Source organism: Coregonus clupeaformis, chromosome 28 (assembly GCF_020615455.1).
Source record: "Coregonus clupeaformis isolate EN_2021a chromosome 28, ASM2061545v1, whole genome shotgun sequence".
NCBI classification, from domain to species: Eukaryota; Metazoa; Chordata; class Actinopteri; order Salmoniformes; family Salmonidae; genus Coregonus; species Coregonus clupeaformis.
Genome location: NC_059219.1, coordinates 21253889 through 21275057, shown reverse-complemented (window position 1 = coordinate 21275057; position 21169 = coordinate 21253889). Strand labels below are relative to the sequence as shown.

At 43.5% G+C, this 21169-nt stretch overlaps 1 protein-coding gene across 3 annotated transcripts; it reads left to right on the top strand.

Moving 5' to 3' along the window:
- Positions 1-1569: 1569 nt before the first annotated feature.
- On the top strand, positions 1570-19514 carry LOC121542896 (brain-specific angiogenesis inhibitor 1-associated protein 2). 3 transcript variants are annotated; one of them, XM_045208739.1, is made up of 15 exons: positions 1570-1706; positions 9936-10065; positions 10248-10323; positions 10843-10929; positions 11670-11731; positions 11823-11894; positions 12041-12178; positions 12706-12858; positions 12943-13119; positions 13331-13985; positions 14112-14316; positions 14475-14540; positions 18003-18258; positions 18347-18381; positions 18525-19514. In XM_045208739.1, exons 2-15 carry the CDS (start codon positions 10018-10020, stop codon positions 18595-18597), a joined length of 2103 nt encoding a protein of 700 aa, XP_045064674.1. In that variant the 5' UTR covers positions 1570-1706; positions 9936-10017; the 3' UTR covers positions 18598-19514. The 3 variants fall into 3 exon arrangements, with proteins under 3 accessions (XP_045064674.1, XP_045064676.1, XP_045064675.1); XM_045208741.1 differs by lacking the exons at positions 18003-18258; positions 18347-18381; positions 18525-19514 and adding an exon at positions 14745-14883; XM_045208740.1 differs by lacking the exons at positions 1570-1706; positions 9936-10065; positions 10248-10323 and adding an exon at positions 11518-11552 and having other exon boundaries at positions 10914-10929.
- Positions 19515-21169: the final 1655 nt, after the last annotated feature.

Genomic DNA, 21169 nt, shown 5'->3' with positions numbered 1-21169 from the left:
CAATCTCCTTAATAATATATGTTCTGCGTCAGTCAGTCTTAAATTAGGACTGAGGAAGTGAACAGAGACAAACCGCTTTACAGCTCAGATACAAGGTGCCAGGGCACCGGCTCACAAGACCAGACAATCAACCACCTATACTAGTAGGCCAACACCTCAATAGAGGTAGACCTAATGACCGAGAACCACAAACCCAGTTTCACATCTATTCCCACTGTAGTTACCAAATGGACCAATTCACGAGCAGGTTCTGTTCTGCAGTCAGGCCAATAGAATCAGGCAGAATGAAGCTACCCAATTCACCAGCACAGTCAATAGTGGCCAACAAAATAGTTCTGCGAATTGTACTTCTCTCTTTTACCTGTTGTTGGCCTTCTTACCCTATTTTTATGAACCTACCTGTGTTTATTTAATATACCCATGTGTGTAGTCTTGACATAAACTCTAGACATCTATTCTGTTCTGCTTGTTGCATTCCACTGCACTGATTATCGTCATACAACTGCCACCTGTTGGTTAGTGGTAGCTATTGCAACCCAATTAAACTGACCCCCAGCTATATGTTTAACCCTAACCCTAGCCACAACCACAACCTTAACACTCCTAACACTAACCCTAATCCTAAACCATTTTGGCATAACCATAACTCTAATCTTGGCATATGAATCACTTTTTTACCATGGATTTCCCTCAAGGAATTACCTCCAGAGGGTAGCACAGGGAAATGGGATCCCTTCCCTAGCCTTGCGTAACCCCAACTCTAACCATAATTTTGGCATAACCCTAACACTAACCTTTGCTTTAGACCGATCTTCAACCCTGGCTCAACTCCTTGACATACCAAACAGATGAATCACCTGAAAAGTATTGAATGGTTTTTGTATCACATTTTTGGCATTTTAAAACGTTTTAGCCAAATATTTTAAACTCCTATTGATTTATCACTCTCATCCAAAAACATGTTTAAAGTAATAGGCTATAGGCAACATGTTTAATATTATGTGAATAATAAACCAAAGGGCTACTGCCCACTTAAGAGAACGAATGGAGGGAATGTGAGAAGGGGGTGGCGGATGTAGGCCAATGATACGTGACTGCGGGGTCTGCCATCCCTGCTTTAAAACGTTTCAACTCATTATATACCGCTATTCAGCCCGGGTCCCGTTAGCTCATTGTTATTCTGCCGGAGTGAGAGAGAGAGAGGGATAGTGGGATGGTGAGCGAGAGACTGAAAGAGAGTGAGGACTTTGTGAGAGAAAGAGAGAGTGGCAAAGAGAGACAGAGATTGGTAGAGAACTGAGGCTTCTAACTGTAGGGCGTTTGAAGCAGTGGTCGGGGGGTTATTCGCGATGAATTTTCTGTCCGGGGTGTGCGCGTGAAGGCATGTTGCTAATCGGGTCGACAATGAGGAGAGGTACAGAACGGCACCAAAAGTCTGACGCCGATTTGTGTGAGCACAAATAAAGAGAGAGAGCGAGAGAGAGCGAGAGAGAGAGAGAGAGAGAGAGAGAGAGAGAGAGAGAGAGAGAGAGAGAGAGAGAGAGAGAGAGAGAGAGAGAGAGACGGGGGGGAGATTGTGATTTAGTGCTCTGGTGGGTGAAACAACCCCCCACTAACGAAGAGGAAAGCAATAGAAGAAAAGACCAAAAGGACAAAGCCAAACGGAGTTTTGGTCATCTGTTTCTTCAACAATGAGCTCAGAAAAGGTACGATTCTAGTTTGTATCAACTCTTTTGTTGCTTATCTAACTTTGAATTAATTGCGATGAGTTTTATGTGTAGGCCTAGAGATCAACAGGTGTTGCTAGGCTATAGACTGGTGATAACTGACTTGCCGAGAGAGTTATGTCTCTCATTTCTACCACTATCACAGGCTTTAATTTACCCTACAAGTCTTGTGAATTCGTTTAACTTGGTTTAGAGAAGATGTTTTGCATTTTAGTTATGTTTTCCAATAAAAGTCAAAGGTATAAACACTGAACCTATAAATCCTCCAATCTGTTTATAATGTTCCTGTTTTACAGACATTTGTTTATGATATTTCCCCCCTATGATATTACATCTCTGTCACATTTGTAATTGTTGCCAATACTGGTGGAATCACTTAAACTCATGCAGAGCTTGTCAACAGTTTTCAGTTGTTGAAGTTATATAGGCCTAGCAGCTGTTTTGGAAACATCTTTGGCAACAAAATGTAAAAATTGTATTTAAATAGCTACATTACAAATTGCAAAAGCCATTTCAGATACTGTGATTCAGTATTCACTATACAACGCATATAATGACAGTGTACTTGGGTACTGTACACATACATGATTAGATTCCTCAAGCACATATACATATTAGCCTACATCTTGCAGTGATGCTTTGTGTGTCTATCATTGTCTATATTTAATGGAAAATATAGGCCTATTTATTCATAGAACATCACTCAATGACCTTCTACGGCAGAATGAGTAGAGAATGAATGATCATGGGTGCACCTCAGCCACGCTCAAGGTCCTAAACGATATTATAACCGCGATCAATAATAGACAGTACTGTGCAGCCGTCTTCATCGACCTGGCCAAGGCTTTCGGCTCTGTCAACCACCGCATTCTTATTGGCAGACTAAATAGCCTTGGTTTCTCAAATGACTGCCTCACCTGGTTCACCAACTACTTCTCAGATAGAGTTCAATGTGTCAAATCGGAGGGCCTGTTGTCTGGACCTATGGCAGTCTCTATGGGGGTGCCACAGGGTTCAATTCTTGGGCTGACTCTTTTCTCCGTGTATATCAATGATGTCGCTCTTGCTGCTGGTGACTCTCAGATCCACCTCTATGCAGACGACACCATTTTGTATACATCTGGCCCTTCATTGGACTCTGTGTTAACAAACCCCCAAACGAGCTTCAATGCCATACAACACTCCTTCCGTAGCCTCCAACTGCTCTTAAACACTAGTAAAACTAAATGCATGCTCTTCAATCGAACGCTGCGGTCACCCACCCACCCGACTAGAATCACTACTCTCGACGGGTCTGACCTAGAGTATGTGGACAACTACAAATACCTAGGTGTCTGGTTAGACTGTAAACTCTCCTTCTAGACTCACATTAAGCATCTCCAATCCAAAGTGAAATCTAGAATCGGCTTCCTATTTCGCAACAAAGCCTCCTTCACTCATGCTGCCAAACATGCCCTCGTAAAATTGACTATCCTACCGATCCTTGACTTTGGCGATGTCATTTACAAAATAGCCTCCAACACTCTACTCAGCAAATTGGATGTAGTCTATCACAGTGCAATCCGTTCTGTAACCAAAGCCCCATATACTACCCACCACTGTGACCTGTACGCTCTTGTTGGCTGGTCCTCACTACATATTCGTCGCCAAACCCACTGGCTCCAGGCCATCTATAAATCACTGCTAGGCAAATCTCCGCCTTATCTTAGCTCATTGGTCACCATAGCAACACCCACCCGTAGTATGCACTCCAGCAGGTATATCTCACTGGTCATCCCCAAAGCCAACACCTCCTTTGGCCGCCATTCCTTCCAGTTCTCTGCTGCAAATGACTGGAACGAACTGCAAAAATCTCTGAAGCTTGAGACTCTTATCTCCCTCACTAACTTTAAGCATCAGTTGTCAGAGCACCTTACCGATCACTGCACCTGTACACAGCCCTTCTGAAATTAGCCCACTCAACTACCTCATCCCCATATTGTTATTTATTTTGCATCCCAGTAGCTCTATTTGCACATCATCTCTTGCACATCTATCATTCCAGTGTTAATACTAATTGTAATTATTTTGCAATATGGCCTATTTATTGCCTTACCTCCATAACTTGCTACATTTGCACACACTGTATATATATTTTCTGGGGTATTTTTGACTGTATGTTTTGTTTTACTCCATATGTAACTCTGTGTTGTTGTTTTTATCACACTGCTTTGCTTTATCTTGGCCAGGTCGCAGTTGTAAATGAGAACTTGTTCTCAACTGGCTTACCTGGTTAAATAAAGGTTAAATAAAAAAAAATGAGAGTGTGCATTACCCAACTTACCTTATAACACCATTTAACGGTGCTGATGTGTTTTAGTACATTGATTATACATTTGCTGTGTAATTCTATATTTGGCTATGTTGTCATTGCAAATGAGAATTGGTTCCCAATTGACCAACCTGGTTTGAATAACAAGAAATGTATGAACCTCTTCTTAAGTTGGACCTTGAGAATGTGCCCCTATCTGCAGATTTACTGTCAGTTTACCAAACCCCAATCCTAACCATTGTAAAGTCCATGGAGAATAAGAGCACTTCCTCCCAGCTGCCCACTGCACTGAGGCTAGGAAACATTATCTCCACCGATAAATCTACAATAATCGAGAATTTCAACAAGCATTTTGCTACAGCTGGCCATGCTTTCCATCTGGCTACCACTAACCCGGCCACCAACTCTGCACCCTCTGCTGCAACTTGCCCATGCCCCCCCCGCTTCTCCTTCACACAAATTCAGACAGCTGATGTTTTGAAAGCGCTGCAAAATCTGAACCCCTACAAATCAGCTGTGCTAGACAATCTGGACCCTTTCTTCCTAAAACTACCCGCCGAAATTGTCGCAACCCCTATTACTAGTCTGTTCAACCTCTCTTTCATAACGTCTGAGATCCCCAGAGATTGGAAAGCTGCCGCGGTCATCCCCCTCTTCAAAGGGGGTGACACTCTAGATCCAAACTGCTACAGACCTATATCCATCCTGCCCTGCCTTTCGAAAGTATTCGAAAGCCAAGTTAATAAACAGATCATCGACCATTTCGAATACCACCGTACCTTCTCCGCTATGCAATCCGGTTTCCGAGCTGGTCACGGGTGCACTTCAGCCACGCTCAAGGTCCTAAACGATATTATAACCGCGATTGATAATAGACAGTACTGTGCAGCCGTCTTCATCGACCTGGCCAAGGCTTTCGACTCTGTCAACCACCGCATTCTTATTGGCAGACTAAATAGCCTTGGTTTCTCAAATGACTGCCTCGCCTGGTTCACCAACTACTTCTCAGATAGAGTTCAGTGTGTCAAATCGGAGGGCCTGTTGTCTGGACCTATGGCAGTCTCTATGGGGGTGCCACAGGGTTCAATTCTTGGGCCGACACTTTTCTCCATGTATATCAATGATGTCGCTCTTGCTGCTGGTGACTCTCAGATCCACCTCTACGCAGACGACACCATTTTGTATACATCTGGCCCTTCATTGGACACTGTGTTAACAAACCTCCAAACGAGCTTCAATGCCATACAACAATCCTTCAGTAGCCTTCAACTGCTCTTAAACACTAGTAAAACTAAATGCATGCTTTTCAATCGAACGCTGCTAGCACCCGCCCACCCGACTAGAATCACCACTCTCGACGGGTCTGACCTAGAGTATGTGGACAACTACAAATATCTAGGTGTCTGGTTAGACTGTAAACTCAACTTCCAGACTCACATAAAGAATCTCCAATCCAAAGTTAAATCTAGAATCGGCTTCCTATTTTGCAACAAAGCCTCCTTCACTCATGCTGCCAAACATGCCCTCGTAAAACTGACTATCCTACCGATCCTTGACTTCGGCGATGTCATTTATAAAATAGCCTCCAACACTCTACTCAGCAAATTGGATGTAGTCTATCACAGTGCCATCCGTTTTGTCTCCAAAGCCCCATACACTACCCACCACTGTGACCTGTACGCTCTTGTTGGCTGGTCCTCACTACATGTTCGTCGTCAAACCCACTGGCTCCAGGCCATCTATAAATCACTGCTAGGCAAATCCCCGCCTTATCTTAGCTCATTGGTCACCATAGCAGCACCCACCCGTAGTCTGCGCTCCAGCAGGTATATCTCACTGGTCATTCCCAAAGCCAACACCTCCTTTGGCCGCCATTCCTTCCAGTTCTCTGCTGCCAATGACTGGAACGAATTGCAAAAATCTCTGAAGCTGGAGACTCTTATCTCCCTCAATAACTTTAAGCATCAGTTGTCAGAGCACCTTACCGATCACTGCACCTGTACACAGCCCATCTGAAATTAGCCCACCCAACTACCTCATCCCTATATTGTTATTTAATTTGCTCTTTTGCACCCCAGTATCTCTATTTGCACATAATCTCTTGCACATCTAGCATTCCAGTGTTAATACTATTGTAATTATTCTGCACTATAGCCTATTTATTGCCTTACCTCCATAACTTGCTACATTTGCACACACTGTATATATATTTTCTGTTGTATTTCTGACTTTATGTTTTTTTTTTTTACCCCATATGTAACTCTGTGTTGTTTTTGTTGCACTACTTTGCTTTGTCTTGGCCAGGTCGCAGTTGTAAATGAGAACCTGTTCTCAACTGGCTTACCTGGTTAAATAAAGGTGAAATAAAAAAAAAAAAAAAAAAACCATAGCCGTCAGGACATAACAAGCATAGCTGATTGTAGATCAGGGCTTATGGGGAACCAGAGGTAGTGTGTTGAGTTGGCTAGAAATAAGTCCTGGGTTGTTTCCTGATTTACAACAATAGGATATTAATCAATGAAATTCTTCATTGGATTTCTTCAGATATTGATACGGTGCCTTTGTGCACTTCTGCTTAACCCAATTAGGCCCACTCCAGTCTCCTTTTCACCTCATGCAACACCTGATTTACTTAACAAAAGGCACATCTCAATAGGTGATCCAGGTATGACATGACACAAGTGGTGGCCTTTCCTCTCTTGTTCTCTATTGCTCCTCTATTGTTCCTCAAGCAAGGGGGGAGGCCGATGACATCACCTCAGACCAATCCTCCTTACGAAAAACCAGATGAATTTCACGTGATCACATGTGAATTGTTAAGAAAACCACATGTGATCTTATGTGAAGTTAATGCGATAACATGTGACAACATGGAAAGCAATATGTGAATACATGAAAACATGATCACATGTGAAGTGTTCCAAAAACAAGTTCACGTGAAATTTCACGTGAAATCTGGATTTGATACATCATGTGTTTTTTCTGTAAGGGTATCTCCTTGAATGCCCTACTCCTTGACGTTTTCAGTTGTGTCTAAAAAGTACTATTTTGCTCCCAAAAAAATGTACCCTCAAGTGTGTGGACATTACTGTATTTATACTTCATATTCAACAGGAAACCTTTTTTTTTTTTTTATCGCTGGAGGACCTCTATAAGATAAGCTCAGAGCCTCCTTGAACATTGGTAACAATAGTTGTACTTGCAAAAAGTCCATAGGAGGTCAATTGTACTGTACAGAGTTGTAACCCATACATCTGTGGAATCAAATGATATCATCAGGTCTATTCAACAGCAGCCTGACCTGTCAGTGTTACCCAACACATGTCAGTCTGCCCAATGACCATCCACTGACATCAACAAATGAGCCAATGCATGACATGCTGCAGAATGCCACACACAGGATGTTGTCTGAAAGGAGCATGTGTGAGCCTTAGTGTTGAGTGAGGTCAGATGTGTGTGTAGGTCCCACACGAGGGCCACTGTGCTGTAACACTAGAGAGAAGAGGCTTGTGTGAGTGCCATTCATCTGGCGAGAGTACTGTAGGTTTACAAAATAGAACTTGAATGACTATAATTATTTCTAAGACGTTCTATGACACAGTATTAGTGTATGTCTAGTCTTAAGCATGAGCATGACACAAGCGTTGCATAAAGTGGTCTATATTACAAACCTTCTGATTGTGTCATGTAATATGTTAGGCATTATAGTGGAGCAGTTAGAATGAGCTGTTACTCAGTGTGCTATAGCTTGCAAGTAAGCATTTCACTGTACTGTTTACACGTGCTGTATCCTGTGCATGTGACAAATAAACTTTGATTTAATTGGATTATACTTCACAGTAACAAATGATGTTTTTTCCCAGTAGGTGCTCCACCACTGCAGACACCATGTATTATACAGTGATACCCTGGTGTATTTTGCTTAGGTCATGTGATCTGTGATACATCTGGAATCACTTCTGGAGTCGGAGTTATGAAGTTAAACGTAACCCCCCCCCCCCCATATGAAAGATAACTGTTACGTTCTCCCCTCGGGTGTAGCTCGTCTGAGGAGGAGACGTAAATGCCCGTGCACACAATGTAAACTAGATGGATGAGGAAGAAATCTGGGGTGTAACTAACTAAAATAACCAGACACAACAACCAGAACTCAATGTTAGCCCTCTGGGGACGTTTAGTAAGGTACTAAACAACATAATATATAACAGCCATAAAGAAACAGTAATAAAACAAAGACCAATCAAACAAACCGGGGAAGGTAAGAGAAGGGAATGTTTGGGAACGGGGTCCAAGTAATGAAAATAAACAAAAGGTCCCTCCTCTTCTACACACCTAATCCTTCCTAACACACTCTAAGCCTTAACCCGCTTTCCTACCTGTTACCACAAATACAGGGGTGACACCCGCCCGGCTAACCTAGTGTGTAAAACAGTGGGTTATCTACGTGTGAATGTACACCCATGGGCAGAACTACCTTTCCCTTCTCCAGGACCCAGGTAGGGTGGAACACAGCAGGAGGACAGACTGGAACACAAACAAAGATAAATCAAAACAACCAATAACCAAATCCTCAGACAAACAGCCAAACAAAAAGTGCCCCCTCTCTCTCTTGAGCTCACACGGCAAACAGTTTATATACTCTAGTCAATCAGTCACTCAACCACAGCTGCCAGGACTCCGGACCGAAGCCACGCCCACCATCGTCAGCCGCAACTCAGCACACCTGTAATAACCAGAACACACAAACAGAACAACCACTCTGAACTACACACACACACTACAAAGGAAGATTGGGAGAAAGAAAAACATGTAACACGTAACAATAACATTATGACCAAAACGTGTCTTAAAACAGTGGTCAGACCCTCCTTTGCTTTGATTCCAGGCCCTGAGGTTGTTTTTCCTGCTTCCATATGGATGTGAATAACACGGCACTTCTTAACTTATGTGATTGAGTCCACCAATTACTTTATCACTACCCTACGTTAGGGCAACCCAAAGGTTTCTGCTATCAGTTTGTGCCAGACCAGTCATAACCCCTCAGATAAGAACAATGGACTTTTCCAACTCCAGGCACAAGTGTCATGGCGCTGAATAAACATCGGACCACAGAGAGAGAACCGGCGCTGAACCGACCAAGCTGTTCGGCGACAGAATTCCCCCCAGGATTAAATGGCTAAAGTCTCGCTCAACTCAGCTTTTCCCCTTACAGCCCTCCTTTGTTATCCTAAAGAGATTACAGGAAAAATGTTGACCCATATCGGATAATGGAGCAGGACATAAAGTCAACATTCCCAGCCGTTAGCTCTGGAAGGTCACCCTCTTGATGAGGAGCAGCCGGGGTTCCCAAAGACTGGCTCAGGACCCACTGGTGGGCTGTGGTTGATTCCTCTTGGGTCACGGTATAGGACTTCTAGAAGTTTTGGGAATAGACTTAATACAGTCACAAACAACTCTAAAAGATGGGTCACAGCACAAACATGTTGGGTACGCAGGGTTGTAGTTTAGGGATAAGCAGTCTGGTCCTTGCCTCCTGTATGGATCGTAGACCACTGATGAATACCCTCCATCGCACTCTGTAGGGGTGAGTTGGATTTTCAGGTCACCTCCGACCACCTCGGCCTGAATATCTCTCCTCTTGGGTGGCTGGTTAGACTTCTCATAGAAGGTCTTTATACTTTAATTAATTTTATATTTCAGTCATTTAGCAGACACTCTTATCGATAGCAACTTACAGGAGCAATTAGGGTTAAGTACCTTGCTCAAGGGCACATTGACATATTCTTCACCTAGTCTGCTCTGGGATTCGAACCAGCGACCTTTTGGTTATTGACCCAACACTCTTAACCACTAGGCTACCTGCCAACACTTATTTCTCTCCATCTTTGTTTTTCCAGGGGCCTTCAGTCTGTTGTTGTAAAGCCTGATGTCCTAACATACAGGGGAGGAGACTACAATACATAAACATTCTGAAACACCATGTCTCGTTCAGATGAGGTCAACAAGATGACAGAAAACGTGTATAAGGTACAGTGTGTAGTGTTGTTGTCTCCAAGAGCAATGAATCAGTCTGTAGATGTAGTCAGGCGAGTGCCCTATATAACGGTTTTGTTGAAACTCAGTCTGCTAGCAGCAATGATCACAGACTGTGACTAAGTGGTTAGTTGAGGAGACATGAATATTGTCTATTGTTGTCATGTGTGTTGTAGGGGATTCTGGACCAGTTCAACCCCAGTCTGAAGAACTTTGTGACCATGGGGAAACACTATGAGAAAGCCCTGACAGGTGAGAGAGAGTGGTGTGGACATACAGTATACTGTATAATTAAGAAATAAGGCCAGAGGAGGTGTGGTATATGGCCAATATACCACAGCTAAGGGCTGTTCTTAAGCACGACACAATGCAGAGTGCCTGGACACAGCCCTTAGCCGTGGTATATTGGCCATATACCACAAACCCCAGAGCTGCCTTATTGCTATTATAAACTGGTTACCAACGTAATTAGAGCAGTAAAAATAAATGTTTTGTCATACCCGTGGTATACGGTCTGATAGACCACGGCTGTCAGCCAATCAGCATTCAGCGCTCGAACCACCCGGTTTATAATGTGTGGTATAGTATATCTAGTGGAGTTGTGGCGTTGGGTGGGCATGTTTGTTTGGACATTTTAATGATGCCTCTCTGGTGTCTCTGGCATAGAAGCTGCATTCCACCCAGGCCCAATCCTAAAGCCCATTTAGAGGGATAGTGTATAGAGGGTCTTTGTTACATAGTGCCGCTCACTGAAACGGGTTCTCCTCTCAGGAGTGACGGTGGCAGCTAAGGGATACTTCGATGGTCTGGTCAAACTGGGAGAACTGGCCAGCGACAGCCAAGGGTCCAAAGAACTGGGTGAGTGACTGGGTGTGTGAGAGAGAGAGAGAGAGAGAGAGCCGGTGGGGGGGGGGAGAAAGAGGGGGTACTAAGAGAGGTAAACTAAGGGACTATGGGAAAAGAAGAGAGCTAGAGAGTGGAGGGAAGAGAGAAAGTAGGGAGTAAGTGAGGGAGGGAGCTGAGAGAGAGGGAGAGAGTGGGATCATTGTTGAGAGATTAACAACACCACATGATCTCATTGTAATGCTGCAAACAGTCGGGGAGGGGGAGAGCAGGAGGGAGAGATGCCAGACACCACAAACTACTGTGCTGTGGGAGAGAGACACACACAGCCTTTACCTCATTGGCAGACCTACAGCTGACATCATAGTCTGAGAAGTTGAAAGATACAATCATTCAGTCAGATAACAGCTCCAGGTGAGATAAAATAATACTTAATTGATCCAACACCTCAGAGATAATATTTGACATACAGACAACATGAAGTCAAAACATATGATTTAAAGTGTTTTTTTCCCAGCTCTTTTATCCCGCTCTGTATCCCTGTGTTGATGATGTATTCTCTGTATCCCTGTGTTGATGACGTATTCTCTGTATCCTCTGTAGCTCAGCTGGTAGAGCACGGCGCTTGTAATGCCAAGGTAGTGGGTTCGATCCCCGGGACCACCCATACACAAAAATGTATGCACGCATGACTGTAAGTCGCTTTGGATAAAAGCGTCTGCTAAATGGCATATTATTTATTATTATTATTCCAGGAGACACGTTATTCCAGATGGCCGAGGTGCACAGGCAGATTCAGGTTCAACTGGAGGACGTGGTGAGTGTTTACCGTGTGTGCGTGTGTGGTGATATGATTGATTGTTAAATATTGTGATGCTGTATGAATGATGGTATAATATGATCTACAGTTGAAGCTGTTCCATTCTGAGCTGCTGTCCCAGTTGGAACAAAAGCTGGAGTTGGATATTAAATATCTTACTGTGAGTTTATCTATGTATTCTCCTTTAAAATATTTCCTTCTCTCTAAAATATTTTATTCTCTGTACAGCGCAACCCCTTTTCTGACTGTAACAATTTTTCTATCTATTGCTCTCTGTTTTCTCGCTCCGTTCTCTCTCGATCTCAGGCCACGTTGAAGAAATATCAGAGTGAGCGCAAGTCGAAGTCAGAATCTATCGAGCGCTGCCAATCACAGCTCAAGAAGCTGCGCAGGAAGAGCCAGGGCAGTCGCCATCCCAACAAGTACGGAGATAGGGAGATGCAGGTAACTGGCATCAAACTACACCATTTTGTGTCAATAGTGTTTTGTATGTAACGTTTCAAAGGTGCAGTTGTGTATTGGTGAAACACTTACAATGGTGTTTTGACACAGATATTTGTGTGGGATTTTCTTGGAAACACCACCAGGCTAAAGCATCTTACTCAGCATTACAAGGCACAGTCAAGTGTTTGTGTGTGTGTACGTATGGATGAGATTAAACAGCAATCTGTCTCAGCTGATTTGGCTTCCACAGTCCTTACTGAAGTAAAACTAAATGGATAGGGAAGAGAAAGAGGAGAAATCTTAGAAATGAGAAAACAGGAATTAAGAAGGGGGTGGACGATGGAAGAAAAGGTTAAGGATTTAGTTTATCGCTGCTCAGCAGACAGGATATGATGTCACTTCTTCCTCTTGGTCCCTCTGTTGTGCCTCTCCTTACAGTGTATTATAAAGGTCACATATCTCCTTCTCCGCTGCCTCTGTTATGCTACATCTGTGTATGTGTGTGTGTTTACTAACCTCTCTGTCAGTATGTGGAGCTGATGAGTCGTCGTCAGGCTGAGCTGGACACGCTGGTTGCCGTGGGTTACCGCTCGGCGCTGACGGAGGAGAGGAGACGATACTGCTTCCTGGTGGACCGCCAGTGTTCCGTCACCAAGCTGCTCATCAACTACCACTGCAAGGTACACACACACACACACACACACTCTCTCTGTCCCTGACCCCCATCCAACGGCCAACCTGCCTCTCCTCCTCCCTGTGTCCAGGTGAGAGAGCTCCTGTCACAGAAGCTGTCCTCATGGCAACAGTCATGCTCCCAGCCAACCAGACTACCTGAACGGGCACTAAACCTGCTGCGTCACACCGCCCCCCAGGGCTCTGGGGCATCTGGGATAGCTGAGCTCCTCCGACACGCCAAACTGGGCGCTGCACAGCCAGAACAGGTGAGAGCAAGGGGTTTCAATTCATTAGTAGGAATTCACAGACAAACGTCTGAATTACATGTACTTTATAAGACAAAGTGAAATGATTATAAGATTAGGGTATTCTATTATTTAGACAGGATTCAGATGGTTTTCAGTAATTTAGCAAAATTCCATTGTCTCTTCTCATCTCTCTGTCTTCTCTCTCTCTCTTACCATTTCTCTCTTTCAGAGGCTGTCAGTACAGGAGGTCCCACCCCTGTTGAATGGTGGCTCCCAGCAGCAGAGGCCCATCCGCTCTTCTTCCCAGAGTGACACCCCCCCTCCCCAAAACTCCCCCGGACCCCAGACATTCCGCTCCCTCGCTGCCACTGGAGGGGCCATTGGAGGTAGTGGGGCAGGCTCCACCCAGCAGACCAGCACGCCTATTAGTGCCTCAGCTATCCCCAATGCTAACAACAACACAAGCGCTAATGCTATCACTACTGCTAACACTCCCACTACTTCATCCACCTCCTCCATGGTTGGCTCCAGCCAAGCCCAGCAGTCCTCTCTCCTCCTGGCCACCAGCACCTCCAGCCTCTCCCCAAGTCTCATCCCCTCCACTGTGCTTTCTCTCAGCCAGGGCTCCCCATCCTACTCCTCCCTACAGGGCCTGGCCCTGCCGCTGTCCCTCAGTGCCCCTCACAGTCCTCCACTACCCCACAGTGCACCTCTCTCCAGAGCCATAACCCCCTCGCTGCATCACCAGGGGGGGCTAGGAGGAGGGAACACACCATTGCTGTCCCATAATCCCATGCTGATGAAGGCAGCGGAGATGTATGGAACGTCTACACTGCCGTTGCCTAGGAGACCGGTCAGCGAGGCCCGGGTGGGAGTGTTTATGGGTAGGTTTTGATACCCCCCCTTCACTTTTTATTCACCATCTTGTCCTTTTCTTTCCAAATGTGATGTCTATTTAATTCATTTCACGTTCCCTCTCTCCTCTGTCCCGCTCTCTCTCTATCTTCCAGGTTCCACTCTGCCCAGAGACAGAGTTCTCCCTCTCTCCAGCCCGTCTCGTGTGGAAGCCATATTTGCCCACTCTCCTGGGGGGTCAGAGGGCAGTGGAGGGGGCGGGGCCTGCTTACTTCACTTTCTGCCAGGTGATGCTCTCAGCCTCCTCATCTCTGAGCCCAGAGACGGGTGGCACTATGGCCAGAATGAACGGACTGGACGGTAAGAGTTAGAACCCACCATTCATCTGTACAAAAGTCTACAATTCTTCAAACACCAACTGAGGACTGTTCTGAAATTACATCTTCAGGCAATCCATGGGTTTTCTAGGTTATATATATGGATAATACCAACACAATTCCTCCCTCTCTTCCTTACAGGAAAGGCTGGTTCCCTTTCTCCTACACTCAGCCCTACCCCAACACCTTGGATCCCCTCCACAGCAGGTCTGTCACCATAGAAACAAGAAACTGTTATGATCATTCCTCAAAATGTTATTGTCTTAAATGGAAGTCAACTTTGCAGAATTATGATTAAATCTTGACACTGTAACTCTAGAAATCCTTCCGCTATGGTCTCCACCCTTCCCTTTATTGACTCTGATCTAACAGCCTATCAGCAGCGTTGTCAACAACATTATTGTCTTTCAGTACCACAGTGATGTCTACAAACTGGCAGTGATGATGTTGGCTGATTCACAAGAAGCTGAGAGAGATCACTGACACTTTGACACAGATACAGTGCATTCGGAAAGTATTCAGACCCCTTCACTTCTTCCACATTTTGTTACGTTACAGCCTTATTCTAAAATGGATTACATTGTTTTCCCCCCCTCATCAATCTACACACAATACCCCTTAATTACAAAGCAAAAACAGGTTTTAGATTTTTTTGCAAATGTATTAAACCATATTACATTTACATAAGTATTCAGACCCTTTACTCAGTACTTTGTTGAAGCACCTTTGGCAGCGATTACAGCCTAGAGTCTTCTTGGGTATGATGCTACAAGCTTGGCACACCTGTATTTGGAGAGTTTCTCCCATTCTTCTCTGCAGATCCTCTCAATCTCTTTCAGGTTGGATGGGGATTCATGCCATAGAGTTCAATCTTTGTTTCATCAGACCGACCAGAGAATATTGTTTCTCATGGTCTGAAACTCCTTTAGGTGCCTTTTGGCAAAGTCAAAGCGGGCTGTCATGCCTTTTACTAAGGAGTGGGCTCCGTCTGGCCACTCTACCATAAAGGCCTGATTGGTGGAGTGCTGCAGAGATGGTTGTCCTTCTGGAAGGTTCTCCCATTTCCATAGAGGAACTCTGGAGCTCTGTCAGAGTGACCATCAGGTTTTTGGTCACCTACCTGACCAAGGCCCTCTGCCGCGATTGCTCAGTTTGGCCAGGCGGCCAGCTCTAGGAAGAGTCTTGGTGGTTCCAAACTTCTTCCATTTAAGAATGATGGAGGCCACTGTGTTCTTGGGGTCCTTCAATGCTGCAGAAAGTTTTTGGTACCCTTCCCCAGATCTGTGTCTCGACACAATCCTGTCTCTGAGCTCTACGGACAATTCCTTCGACCTCATGGCTTGGTTTTTGCTCTGACATGCACTGTCAACTGTGGGACCTACAGTGGGGAAAAAAAGTATTTAGTCAGCCACCAATTGTGCAAGTTCTCCCACTTAAAAAGATGAGAGAGGCCTGTAATTTTCATCATAGGTACACGTCAACTATGACAGACAAAAATAGAAAAAAAAATCCAGAAAATCACATTGTAGGATTTTTAATGAATTTATTGGCATATGATGGTGGAAAATAAGTATTTGGTCAATAACAAAAGTTTCTCAATACTTTGTTATATACCCTTTGTTGGCAATGACACAGGTCAAACGTTTTCTGTAAGTCTTCACAAGGTTTTCACACACTGTTGCTGGTATTTTGGCCCATTCCTCCATGCAGATCTCCTCTAGAGCAGTGATGTTTTGGGGCTGTCGCTGGGCAACACAGACTTTCAACTCCCTCCAAATATTTTCTATGGGGTTGAGATCTGGAGACTGGCTAGGCCACTCCAGGACCTTGAAATGCTTCTTACGAAGCCACTCCTTCGTTGCCCGGGCGGTGTGTTTGGGATCATTGTCATGCTGAAAGACCCAGCCACGTTTCATCTTCAATACCCTTGCTGATGGAAGGAGGGTTTCACTCAAAATCTCACGATACATGGCCCCATTCATTCTTTCCTTTACACGGATCAGTCGTCCCTGGTCCCTTTGCAGAAAAACAGCCCCAAAGCATGATGTTTCCACCCCCATGCTTCACAGTAGGTATGGTGTTCTTTGGATGCAACTCAGCATTCTTTGTCCTCCAAACATGACGAGTTGAGTTTTTACCAAAAAGTTATATTTTGGTTTCATCTGACCATATGACATTCTCCCAATCCTCTTCTGGATCATCCAAATGCACTTCAGACGGGCCTGGACATGTACTGGCTTAAGCAGGGGGGACACGTCTCGCACTGCAGGATTTGAGTCCCTGGCGGCGTAGTGTGTTACTGATGGTTGGCTTTGTTACTTTGGTCCCAGCTCTCAGCAGGTCATTCACTAGGTCCCCCGTGTGGTTCTGGGATTTTTGCTCACCGTTCTTGTGATCATTTTGACCCCACGGGGTGAGATCTTGCATGGAGCCCCAGATCGAGGGAGATTATCAGTGGTTTTGTATGTCTTCCATTTCCTAATAATTGCTCCCACAGTTGATTTCTTCAAACCTAGCTGCTTACCTGTTGCAGATTCAGTCTTCCCAGCCTGGTGCAGGTCTACAATTTTGTTTTTGGTGTCCTTTGACAGCTCTTTGGTCTTGGCCATTGTGAAGTTTGGAGTGTGACTGTTTGAGGTAGTGGACAGGTGTCTTTTATACTGATAACAAGTTCAAACAGGTGCCATTAATACAGGTAACGAGTGGAGGACAGAGGAGCCTCTTAAAGAAGAAGTTACAGGTCTGTGAGAGCCAGAAATCTTGCTTGTTTGTAGGTGACCAAATACTTATTTTCCACCATAATTTGCAAATAAATTCATTAAAAATCCTACAATGGGATTTTCTGGATTTTTTTTCCTCAATTTTTTGTTATAGTTGACGTGTACCTATGATGAAAATTACAGGCCTCTCTCATCTTTTTAAGTGGGAGAACTTGCACAATTGGTGGCTGACTAAATACTTTTTTGCCCCACTGTATATATATAGACAGGTGTGTGCCTTTCCAAATCATGTCCAATCAATTGAATTTACCACAGGTCGACTCCAATCAAGTTGTAGAAACATCTCAAGGATGATCAATGGAAACAGGATGCACCTGAGCTCAATTTCAAGTCTCATCGCAAAGGGTCTCAATACTTATGTAAATAAGGTATTTTTATTTTTTATATACATTAGCAAAAATTTCTAAAAAAAAGTTTTTGCTTTGTCATTATGGGGTATTGTGTGTAGATTGATGAGGAAAATGTTTAATTGAATCAATTTTAGAATAAGGCTGTAACGTAACAAAATGTGGAAAAAGTTAATGGATCTGAATACTTTCCAAATGCACTGTATGGCATCCTTCCCCTTTTCTGCTTTTATTTCTCTCTGTGTCAATGTCATTTTGATGTTTCCATGCCAAGCAAAAAGACAGGGCCCTTAGAGAGGAATAACAAGAAATGACCTTCACTCATTCTTTCCATCTGCCTAGGCTCTGTCCTAATCTTTTACCACCTCTTAGGTCCCCTTTGCTCTCCAAGATCAACAGTACAGTTGATGAGTTAGCATGACCACTTTCCTCCGTTCTTCCTTACTCTGAAATGTCAGAACAATATGCCTGTTGTTGTCATTAAGGATGTTGAGTTGAGCAAGACACTTGGAAAATGAACCATTTACTATGTTTCTCTCTAGCTCCCCGCTCCTCTCTAAGGTCAACAGCACCAGTACGGGTCAGTTAGACAAGCTGGTCTCCCCTGGCCTGCCTGCCCTGACCCCTGAGTCTGAGGAGGAGTGCTCGTTCCCCCCTCAGAGGGTCAGCACCTTCCGCCCGCGCCCCTACAGCATGGCCGACTCCAACCAGGTCAGCCTGAGGCCGAAGGTCAGAGGTGAAGGGGTAGAGTGGGCAGGGCCCTCTAACCGACCGGCTCTGTCAATGCTGATGCAAGAGGTATAGATGGCTTATAATGACAGAATATAATGTAGATATGATATGTAATGGGCTAATAACACTAGGATCTTTATCCCTTTTACTACAGCTCTCATCAGACTTCGCCTCTCCTCCACCAACCTGGTAAATGCATTCATTATATTATTTATACAGTAGACATACTGCACTGCAGTAGTCACCAACCCTGGTCCACTTTAGATACATTCCTGTCGATAAACGTGTCTAAGCTTCTGTCATGCCTGATATGCACATTGTCTCCCTTGCAGGACCAACCCATTTGCCCATATCCGACTCAGAAAGACGGTGACCAACGATCGCTCTGCACCAATCATCGAATAGGACATGGTCTCCTTGATCAGGCAACCAATGGAGAGGTGTTAATAAGGAAACGTTCATGTGTTTTGAATTTGTTCTCAGAGGCCAGTAACTGTGTTGGTTGAGTTCTCAACTGTTGAGCCTTAAGAGAAAGCCTTACGTTAACCTTTCTGTTCATGTTGGTTATTTACAAGGGCTGATTAGATGTGTATTAATCAGGCCTAATTCAAAATACAGACACTTATGTGGTGTTATTTTGATGATAGAAGAATCAAAGCCGAAATTTCAGTGACATTACAGTGATTGTCAAAGACCCTTTGGACAAAATGAGATGTAGCTTTCAGCTGGTGAATCAGATCTTCAATAAAAAAAAAATCCACCTTAGTATTTGAGAATTATAGCGGGAGTTGGAATATAGAGCACTGCGATGTTAGTAAAAACACAAACAGAGGAAGGCCATTTTGTCGGCATGTCCAACAGCCCTGGGCATTACTGACTATAAGATCATTTTATCATTTTATGTTTATTTTCATTTCACAACACTTTTCTAGAAGTAACCTTGGTAGAAAATGTTTTATGTTATTTTGTCTGTACCCGTTCAGGGACTGGTTCCTGGTAGCAGGCTATAGTTAGGTAATAGTTTTAATGAATTATAGCATACTTTACTTTTACCATTAGGAATTGTCTTAAAGGACAGATTTTTGAGAAGAGAGTTGTGCGGAGAGATGTGTGTGATCCAGGAAATCGAAACATGTTGAAGAATTTTCATGTTTTTTTCCATTGTTGGGATTCAATAAGAGTATTTTTAAGCACATTGTTAGCTAGGCAGATTTATTTTCACAATAGATGCAGACCTACCAATCACTCAATCCTGAGTGGCGCAGTGGTCTAAGGCACTGCATCGCAGTGCTAACTGTGCCACTAGATCCTGGTTCGAATCCAGGCTCTGTCGCAGCCGGCCGCGACCGGGAGACTCATGGGCGGCGCACAATTGGCCCAGCGTCGTCCAGTGTAGGGGAGGGAATGGCCGGCAGGGATGTAGCTCAATTGATAGAGCATGGCGTTTGCAATGCCAGGGTTGTGGGTTCGATTCCCACGGGGGGCCAGTATAAAAATAAAATAAAAAATATGTATTCACTAACTGTAAGTCGCTCTGGATAAGAGCGTCTGCTAAATGACTTAAAATGTAAATGTAAATGTTGATTTATCACATTTGTACAACTTAATTGACATGTTCTCTGAATGGAGATTTAAAAAAGGTTTATTGATGTTGCAATGGACATCAGCACAACGTTGGGTAGGAAATAGTTCAAGTTTAAACACCAATATTTTTAAAATAATAATTTGTTTTAATGTGCTTTGTATAAGGAATTATACTTTTAAGATCAACTGATCAATTTACGAAGGCAATTGATATGATTTGTTATACACAGAAATATGTTGCATTGCAAAGCTATTGCTGCAAGTTTGGGATGTGTAGATTGTATTGAACATTTACCTTCAAGAGTCTCTTATCTACTTTAAGGTATTAATAGAAGTAAGAAGGAGCAACAGTACAGATGTAGGATCTTCATTTGATCACTCTTTTGTTGCTGATAATTTTCCTGAAAAGCAGGAAATACAAACTTGTAGTGTATTTTCGTTTTTAAAAGGCTTCTAATGTTTGTAATTTCCACTTTTAAATTTCAGACTTGATTTGCCCTAACGAAAAATCTATCAACCCCTACAAAAATGTAGATTAATTCACATTTCCTGTTGCTGCAGGATTATTTTCCTGTGGTAGACAACTGGGTAAAATTAAGGTCCTACATCTGTAACAATGCATTCTGTGGTGTGTACTGTACATATATTGTATTGGACAGGTAGAAGAGGAAAGAAACAGTGGAGGGTTTGGAGGATGGGTTTTCATGGAAAATAGGTTTGAGAAATTGGCATTGTGTTGAGGGATAAAAGTATAAGAGAAGTGATGTATTCAGCTCTTGTTTGAGTTTTTACTAGTGTCTTCTCGATTTATTTTGAATTCGACTCAAACAGATTGTTAACACCTAGTAGATTTTAGCTGCACGTTTACCAATTGCAAACCGTACAGAACCTTATTTAAGGAGCGAAGACTGATGATTGTGTTGATGAAGAAGTCTAACTTTGAAAGTGTTGAGGAAAGTATTTGGAAAGTGGAACAGTGTAGTGTGTGAGCAAGTGTCAATGGTAAACTAGATGTAGAAAATAGTATTTTTCTCTCATTTTCTCCATGTCTGGTATCTCTCTAGTCTGTCCGTCATCTAGAAAACTGGAGTTGAGAGATTCAGGGTGGAAATATGTTGCTGGGTAAATTGAGATTCTCTGTATGATCTTTATTCTGATTTCCGGCCCTTAGTGTATAGTTCCTGCTCTCCTCATATTAAGTTGCATCTCTAACCTAGCCTGTGAAATGATTGACTTTCTTGCTATGGGAATTCTAACACCCAATAAATAACATTGCTGTTGATTTGAAATACTGAGTATAGTGAAATCACACAGTTGAAGCTTACTTGTGTTTGTACAAATTGCACAAAAAAAACATTTGATCTTGTTTAACTTAGTTTTTCCCTTTTAGTTT